The sequence below is a fragment of the Scylla paramamosain genome, chromosome 44 (genome assembly GCF_035594125.1).
Source record: "Scylla paramamosain isolate STU-SP2022 chromosome 44, ASM3559412v1, whole genome shotgun sequence".
Classification (NCBI taxonomy): Eukaryota; Metazoa; Arthropoda; class Malacostraca; order Decapoda; family Portunidae; genus Scylla; species Scylla paramamosain.
In genome coordinates this window covers 8,626,782-8,636,555 of record NC_087194.1, presented here as the reverse complement: position 1 = coordinate 8,636,555, position 9,774 = coordinate 8,626,782, and the positions used below count along the sequence as shown (strand labels likewise).

General features: G+C 37.3%; 1 protein-coding gene across 1 annotated transcript; it reads right to left on the bottom strand.

Annotated features, from left to right (window-relative positions):
* Positions 1 to 347: 347 nt before the first annotated feature.
* Positions 348 to 2,204, bottom strand: LOC135093963 (general transcription factor II-I repeat domain-containing protein 2-like). Its single transcript, XM_063993644.1, has one exon. The coding sequence runs from the start codon at positions 2,202 to 2,204 to the stop codon at positions 348 to 350; it is 1,857 nt and encodes a 618-aa protein (XP_063849714.1).
* Positions 2,205 to 9,774: the final 7,570 nt, after the last annotated feature.

Genomic DNA, 9,774 nt, shown 5'->3' with positions numbered 1-9,774 from the left:
ATGGAAAGCAACACTGGAGTGAGACAAGGCTGCATGATGTCACCATCAATGTTTAACCTACACATAGAGCAGGGGTCGGCAACCTTTTGAACATAGTGTGCCAGTTTATAATTCATGCCACTTTTTTACTACCTTGCGTGCCAAATGTTATTTTTTCAGCCCTATATGTAGCCTACGAAAATGAAAATCATAATTATACACTATGACTGAGTATGTAGTGACCATTGTAATTAAAGTAAAATGTATTTTTCTCCATATACATAACATAAATGTGACATTTTTTGTAGCATTTATTATTCTTAGTAACTAAAAATATACTTCTTTATTTTAAAATTGTACTCACATTATTAATGCGATCCTTGCCCTTGCTTCCCTTTGGCCAAAGTTGAAATTTCAGGTGAATATCTGGACACCTTGAGCTTTACACAACCCTCAGAATGATCCGTTGTAAGGTTGCTGCGATGGGGATTGAGGATGTGCTTCATGTGTGAAAATATCTGCTCGCACTGATATGTAGATCCAAATGCTGATAGCAATGCAAAAGCTACTTTCTTCATGCAACTGAATTTATCAGGCAGTGATGTCCAGGAACTTAATATGGAGGCTGCATGATCAGTCGTACTAGTTTCCAATATTTCTCGAAGATCCTTAAATTTAGCTGACCACAATGATGATGCCTGAAAGTCAATTAACTGCATTTGCAACTCCTCAGTTTCCATCCACTCAAAAAGAGATGCGTCCAACTCACTGTATCTAAACGTGTCTGGTCTGATTAAAAAGGAAAACACTGGGCCGATGTTTTGGAAATCTTTAAATCTGATTGAGAACTCAGATTTCAATTCTTGCATGTACACCTGAAGATCAGTAGTGTTGATAGGATGAGTTGCAGATAAGTTTTTCAAGTTTTTGAAGTAACGGAAAGAACCATTTTTAATATCTGATGAGTAAACTGCAAGCTTTGCAACAAATGCCTTCCAAGTATCATACAAGTCCATCACTGTTTTTCCTGCACCTTGCAAGAGAAGACTGAGGTCATTTAGATGTTTGGTGATGTCTGAGAGAAACATAAGTTTCACAATCCAGTCTCTGTCCTCCAGCTCAGGGTAGCCTTGGCCTTTTTCTGTTAAGAAAAGCTTGACTTCATCAAAGCATTCCACAAATCTCTCCAATACCTTCCCACAGCTTAGCCACCTAACACTGCTGTGCAAGGGTATATCTTTGTAAGCACTGTCCACCTCTTCAAGGAAAGCTTGAAACTGCCTGTGCGTAAGAGAAGAGTGTGCAACAACAAAATTCACTACTTTTGTTACAGTAGCCATCACCTTGTTGAGATCAGAGTTCGAGATTTTGGCACATAAATTTTCTTGATGAATTATGCAGTGCAATTTCAAAATGGGGTGTCCAATTTTATCCTCAACAAGCTTGGTAAAACCCTTGTTTTTTCCTACCATAGCAGGGGCACCATCTGTTGTAACTGCAAAAATCTTTCTTATGTCAACCCCTCTCTCCTCAAAATGGTCAGTGAATGTCTTCAGTATGTCCTCCCCCTTGGTAGTGCCATACATAGGTTGAAGACAGCACAGCTCCTCGTGTATCTCTGTGTCACTGTACCTGGCAAAAACAGCCAGGCGGGGAATGTCATTTATATCCACGCTTTCATCCAGGGCCACACTGAACACAGGTGTAGTTGTTAAAGCAACAGTTTGTTGCTCACCTACATTAGCAGCCATTTCAGAAATACGTCTCTCCACGGTCCTAGCTGAGGCAGGAATATCTTTTATCCTTGAGATGATCATGTGTTTGTTTGATATGCCATCAAAAAGCACCTCAGAGCACTCTAGGAAAGCTGCTTTTATGAAATCTCCATCAGTAAAAGGCTTTCCATGCTTGGCAATACACAGAGCTAGTTTGTAACTGGCCTCAGTTGCATTGATTTTGCTAGCACTCAGATTCTTAAACACATTACTTTGTTTCTCATAGCGGGATACTGCTTTCTTAATCGCTTCAGTCTTGTCTGCACTGTCCTTGAAAGTCTTCTCGTGTTTTGTTTCAAAGTGTCTTTTAACACTAGATGTGCGGCACACGACATTTTCGCAGCAGAGAGCACACACAGCACGATCATTCTGTTGAATAAATCCAAAGTCATTTGTCCATGATGACTGAAATGATCGGACATCAAGTTTGACTTTTTTCGCAGTAGCCATGGTGAGAGTAACTAGCAAGAGCGTCACTCAGGGCAGCTAAATAGTCACTGAAATAGCAGCGCTGCTTGACTGATGCGTCACCAGCGGCGGGGGCCAACGTGTCTCATACTCGTCTACATCTCGCTGTGCTCACGTACACCTCATCGCGGGTACAAAACATTTTCGTTTTAATTTAATCATTTTAATATATCAAAAGAAAGAATTATTTAGAATCATACGAAAATTTAAATCATAATTGTAAGGATGTACAATACACATTCTCTCTCTCTCTCTCTCTCTCTCTCTCTCTCTCTCTCTCTCTCTCTCTCTCATTATTTCGTTGCTTTACTTTTTTTTTTTTGCTCCATATCACGTGGCGTGCCATAGGCAAGCACTCTGCGTGCCAAGTCTGGCACGCGTGCCATAGGTTGCCGACCCCTGACATAGAGGAACTGCTCATAAGAATCAAAAAGGCAAATGTAGGAGTTGCAGTAAGGATCCAAAAATTAGGTTATCTCACATATGCTGATGTGATGCTCATGGCAGACTACTATGCACTGTAAATGAATGTGGAAAGGAATGGGAAATTAAATTTAGCAGTATCAAATGCAAAATTATGGAATTCAGCACACAGGAAGAAGGGCATTGGGTACTGGGGAATGATGTGCTACAAGTGGTGGAAAGGTTCAGGTATCTTTGGATAGAAATAACAAAAGAAGGAATTGGGGGAAATGCTCAAAGGATAATTAATGAAATTAAAGCAAGGAAAATGATTGGAATGATAATGAGTGGAGGGAGCAGAGAAATAAACAAATACAATCATGGAAGGTGTCTCTGGAAAGGAATGCCAGGACCACATTGCTTAAATGGAGCTGAAATAATCAACTACAGAATGGAAGACAATTCCAAGAAACTTGAAGTGGTACAAGATTCTATGGGAAGGTGGTGTTTAAAAGTCCCCAGGAACACAGCAACAGAAGCAATGAGAGGGGAAATGGGGTGGAGCTCTTTTAAGGAGAGGATAGAAAAAGGAAAGCTGTGTTTATTGGAGAAAATACAAACATTGAGTGAGGAGAGATGGGCCAAGCAAATATACAGTGCATACAGGGGCAGTTCACTGCAGAGAAGAGAAACAGAAAGATGGAAGAATAGAGAAGGAATACAAGAAGGACAGCAAGAAATGACAGTCAAGGAAATTAAGAACAAGATAGAGGAGAATGGCCGTAAGGAATGGGGGAATGGCATGAACACTAAAAGTACACTACGATGGTACAAAAACAAAGAAATTATAGAGAAAGAAGAGTGGTATCAAGGTGAGTGGGCAGGCAAATTAATGTTGAAGGCAAGAAGTGGAATACTAGAATCAAATAGTAACAACAGAGACATACTAGTGGAATACTAAAATCAAATAGTAACAACAGAGACATACCAGAACAAAAATGCAAGTTATGTAGGGAGGAAAAGAAACACTTGAACATTTCATTATTGAGTGTGACATGTACAGGATACAAGAGTTAGATAGTCAAGTGCCAAAAATTATAGGCTGAGAGGAATGGGAGAAGAGGAAGGGAGAAGACAGAGGAATTAGAACAGTGCTAGGACTAACAAATGACAAAGAGACCAATAGGGAAACAATGAGCCACATGAAAACGCTTCTGATAAAGTGCTGGACATTAAGAAATATTATCCAGGGGTGTAGAAAAAGATGAAGGAGACCTAAGAAATGATTCAAAGCATAACAAATCCAAAGAAAAAGAAGAAGGATTGCGCCAAGGATGCTACATACATTCCTTGCTGTAAAGGCTCAACATCGCTTATGTGAAGCACATCCAAGTGGTGTGAAATGCATCCTGGTGGATCATTTTGAGCCTCGCCACATAGGCATTGATGGGGATCTGTTGAGCAGTGCTGTTCTGAGATCTGTAAGTATGTAATGGAACTGAAGTTGGCAGTCATTCAGTTTATTATGTGTTAACTATACAGTAGCTGCAAGTACATGTAGGTACAGTAAAATCCCTCTCATTTGGCATTCGAGTATCTGGCAGCTTCAAGTATCTGGCACATTTTTCCCCGAGCCTTAAAATCAATAAAAAATCAATGTGTACTCATAAAATCGATTAAAATTCCCGCGCGAGGCATACTTTGTCCCCTCGCCACCAGAGCGCACTGCTTCGCGCCACCCACAGCCCACTGCACTGTGTTTACTCAGTGACTCAGTCCCGCGTGTGAACTGTTTATCGCCTGATGCCTTCATCATGCCTAAAGTTGTAGAAAAGAGGAAGTGTGTTGTGCTTACACTTAAGCAGCTGATCAGATCAGCTGCTGATTAAGATCAGCTGATCTTTGTTATGGTAAGATGCGTGAGTGTAGGATGGTGATTGTGGACATAATTTCACTTCTATTCAAGTATCCAGCATGTCGGCAGTCCCTTTGATGCCGGATAAGAGGGATTTTACTGTACTTTTATTCAAAATGTCATGAAGCTCATAAATTTCATTGAATATAGAAACAAAGTCAGTATTATTACAATACAGGTATCTAATTGTCTTCCTTGATACTAGAAACTGCTGTGATTCTTTATTTTAAAATTGACAAAGATATGATGCACTTTTTTCATATAAACCATAAATTGTATACATTTCTCTGAATTAACTATATGTTTTTTTTATTTATTTTTTTTAATATGTACCTATACTTTCATACTTTACTTTAAAGTTATTCTTCCATAATATTTTACAAAAAATCTAAGCAAATAATGAATTTTTATCATGTATTCCTCCATATGATACTAGTTTTATATTATTGCAGATGCCAGTGAGGGGCAAACACTCCCAGGTAGTGCAGGTACCAGTGTGGGGTAGGCACCCCAGGTGTTGCAGCTGCTAGTGAAGGGTAGCCACACCTAGATTCCATAGGTAAGATGTTATGAAACAAAGTTCATTATTGAGTATATATATTATGTTATGTCAAATGTTTGGATGTACTCTAATCTTAACTTGATTATAGTGAAATAAATATTAATATATTGACTACTCATATTAACCAGAGAGAGCAATGTATGCTGGCAGAAATTGTTTTTAACATTGTACACCATGTACAGAATGATTTAATTACATCTCATTTTTTATCAGCAGAGGCACAACAGGTTTGTGTGGATGTGGCAGAAATGCATCCTGGTGGAACTACCTCTTATGAACTGCCAATTTATAGTAGTTGTAGTCTTTTAGATAGATAGAAATAAAAAAAGAAATATGCATTTCTTTTTAGCATGTATCATGTCAGGGTAAATCAATACAAAAATGTTACCAATCTCACCAGTGTTAATATTTTTCAGACTTGTATGCCTCAGACTTTGGCTGCCTGGTAGAGTTCCATAATGAACCACTGCCTGCCTTGCACCCAGCACACCTACCTGTGACTGAGGAACCATCAACAAATACACATTATTTGCCCCATGAATAAGGTGATTACAATATCACTTCTACAGTGTGTGTGTGTGTGTGTGTGTGTGTGTGTGTGTGTGTGTGTGTGTGTGTGTATTTACCTAGTTGTATAGTACAGGGTCCGAGCCAAAGCTCAATTAGTCCCCTCTCCATACCCGAATTTGTCCAATTTCTCTTTAAACATGTGCACACTCTTTGCCACAACCACCTCTTCTCTTAAGTTATTCCATATTTCAACCGTTCGATGCGGAAAGCTGTATTTCTTAATATCTCCCAAACAATGACTCTTCTTTAATTTCTTCATATGTCCCCTTGTACGTCTATCTCCTTCCTCCACTTTTACCACTAGGTCATCTCTGTCTATCTTCTCCATGCCATTTACTAATTTGAACATTGTTATCAGGTCTCCTCTTTCCCTTCTTTCTTGCAGTGTTGGTAATCCAATTTCTTCCAGTCTTTCCTTGTAACTTAGGTCTTCCAATTCAGGTATCATTTTCGTAGCTGTTCTTTGTATTCTTTCCAATTTCCTTATATCTTTCTTTTTGTATGGAGACCATACCACTGCTGCGTATTCCAGTTTGGGGCGTATCATGTGTGTTATGATTTTCTTCATCATTTCTTTGTCTAGGTAATTAAATGCCACCCTGATATTTGCTAGCAAATTATATGTAGAGCCAAATATTCCATTGATGTGTTTTTCTGGTGAAAGCGTGTCTTGAATTATTACTCCCAAGTCTTTTTCTTCTTTGCTCTTTGGTATTGTGATTCCTCCCATCTTATACTCCCATGAAGGTCTCCTTTTACTTCTTCCCATCTCCATTACATGGCACTTCTTTATATTGAATTCTAATTTCCATCATTTACCCCATTCATAAATTCTATCAATATCCCTCTGTAGTTCCTCACAATCCTCTTGGTTCTTTATTACTTTCATCAATTTTGCATCATCTGCAAACATATTAATGTAGCTATTTAAACCCACCATCATATCATTTATATAGACCTGAAACATTATAGGTGCCAACACAGACCCTTGTGGTACTCCGCTTGTTACTTCGCACCAACTTGATTTATTATCTCTGATTACTGTACTCATTTCCCTACCTTGGAGATAATCCTTCATCCACTTAAGTATTTTTCCTTTTAGCTCTCCTCGATGTTCCAGTTTCCATATGAGACTTTTATGTGGAACTGTATCAAAAGCTTTTTCCAGATCTAAATAGACAGCATCAACCCAACCATCTCTCTCTTGTAGTTTATCTATTACTCTTGTATAAAAGCTCAGTAAGTTTGTTACGCAAAATCTCTCTTTCCTGAAACCGAATTGTTTTTCTGTTATTATATTTTCTTGTTCAAGATATTGCACCCATCTGTTTTTAATGACTATTTCACAGAGTTTACTTACAATACTCGTGAGTGAGACTGGTCTGTAATTCAGTGGTTCCATTTTATTACCTCCTTTGTATAATGGTACTATATTTGCTCTCTTCCATTCCTTTGGTACTTTTCCCTCCTTTAAAGAACTGTTAATTATCTCCTATATTGGTTCTTCCAATTCCTCTTTACATTCTTTCAATATCCATCCATTTACTTCGTCTGGTCCCATCGCCTTCCTAGTATCTAGCTCTTCCAGTAGTCTTTTAATTTCTTTTCTTTCCACTTGTATGTTTGCTATTCCTTTCTGTTGTTCCTCATCTCCCAGTGATGCAAAGACAGTTTCTCTTGTAAATACAGACTTAAAGCTTTTATTCAGTATCTCAGCCATCTCTTGTGTGGTTTCATAAATTTCTCCATTTTTCTTCAGCTTTGTAATGGCATCTCTATGCTTTATTTTTCCATTTACATATCTATAGAAAAGTTTGGGTTCTTCTTTACACTTTCCAACTACATCTCTTTCAAAATTTCTTTCTTCTTCTCTTCTTATTTTAACATAATCATTTCTAGCTGTCCTGTATTCTTCTCTATTTATCTCATTCCATTGTTTCCTCATTTTTTTCCATGCCCTCTCCTTTTTCTTTTTTGCCTCTGCACACTTTGCATTAAAGCACACTTTCTTATTTTCTTTTACCTTATATCTTGGCACATATCTTTCAACACCTTCTCTAAACTTGCTTAAAAACACTTCATATTTTTTCTGCACCTCCATACCTCTTAATAAATTATTCCAATCAAGCTCTCCGTAGAATTTCTTTAACCCTGTAAAGTCTGCCTTAGCATAATTTTTTCTCTCATTTTTATATTCCTCATTGAATTCTGGCACTTCTTCTTTGATCTCTATCTCCATCTTCACATGATCACTTTTTCCCACTGGACACAAATATTCTATACTTGGTTCATTTTCTGGCTTTTTTGTAAAAACCAAGTCTAGTAGCGATGGTCTATCTTCCCCTCTGTACCTAGTATTTTCTTTCACCCATTGATCCATCGTGTTTACCATCATAGTCTGTAAAAATTCTTCACTCCATGTACTGGCAATCCCTGTCACCTCCATCTCCCCCCCAGTTTATCTCTTTGCTATTAAAATCTCCTACTAGTAACACCTCGTTTCTTATCTTTAGCATGTCATCTATACTTTTTATGAACTCGCTTTGCATGTGCTTATAATCATCAGTCCCCCAAGTGTTGGTCTTTGGAGGCATGTATGCTACAATAATTTTTCTGCTTTCTTGTCCTTGGATCTTGATCTCCACACTCAATGTTTCTGACCTCCCTTCACCATATTCCACTGTTTCTGTCAAGATGTTTTTTCTTACTAGAATCATCACTCCTCCTCCTCCCTTATTCTTTCTGTCTCTTCTCCATGTGTTATATCCTTCCTCTTCAAATTCAACATTAATCTCCCTTGTTAGTTTTGTTTCCGTAATGCATGCCACTTCTGGTTTCCTTTCATGTAAATAATCTCTTAGTTCCCTTTGGCTGGACACTAATCTGTCTATGTTTGTATACATAACTTTAAATTTATTTATTGTGGACCCATTTCTTTTGTGTTCTCTCTTTGTTGTCTTACTTCTTGCTCCGCATTCTTTAACCACCATTTCCTCATTTTCATGTCTATCACTCTCCATATATATCTTTCTGCCTGTTCCTGTGTTCTTTCTTCGTTTTTTGTCTTGGCCTCCTCTTTTAACTCTTTCACCTTGTTTCTTTCCTCCTCATTCATTTCTCTTCTTATATATATATCCTTCATACCCTCTATCTTTCTTAACAAACTCATTCTTCTCAAGATGTATTCGGCTGCTGCTTGGGTATTAAGTCTTATTTTCATTGGACGTTTCCCCCTTTCTGAATATTTCCCAATCCTGTACACTTCTTCTATTTGTATATCCGTTTCATCTCCTTCTTCTACAATTTTCCCAATGATTTCTTTTGCTCTTTGTAATTCTTCTCTTTCTCTTAGAACTTTATTTGATATGGTCTTCTCTTTATCCCCAAACACCATCAGACACATCTTTTTTTTGTACTGTATCCCTTACTATGTTATCTTTTTCCTTAATGATTTTCACTACTTTTTTTGCCATCTCTTTATCATGTTCTTCTTGCTGTTTTCTTATTATTTCTGTCATATCTATCTTCTCTTGTTCTCTCTCTTCTTTCCAACTTTTCACTTCCTTTTCAACTAAGCCTTTTACTTCACTCTGGATTTTGCCGTCATCTATCCTAACTTCTTTCTTCTCCACCATGCTCCTTAACTTTCCATTTTCTTTTTTGAGTTCTTGTATTTCTTCACTGTACTTTACATTTAAATCCACTATCTTTTCCACTTCCTCTCTCAGTTTCTTGTTTTCCCTTTCTCTTTTTAACTCCCTTCCTTTCAACTCTTCCAGCTCTTCAACAATATCGTTCATGTCTTTAAGTCCCCTCTCCTTATCTCCTTTCCATCCTCTGACTAATGTCACCAATCCTTTTATTTCCTCTCTTATCTTTTCATTCTCTTCTAATTTCCATAATCTTGTGTGTGTGTATATATATATATATATATATATATATATATATATATATATATATATATATATATATATATATATATATATATATATATATATATATATATATATATATATGTAAAATAGCATGTGAAAAAGAAATCTTATAGACCTCAAAACAGTTTGCTAATATAACCATACCATAAATCCATATTGTATGTTTAA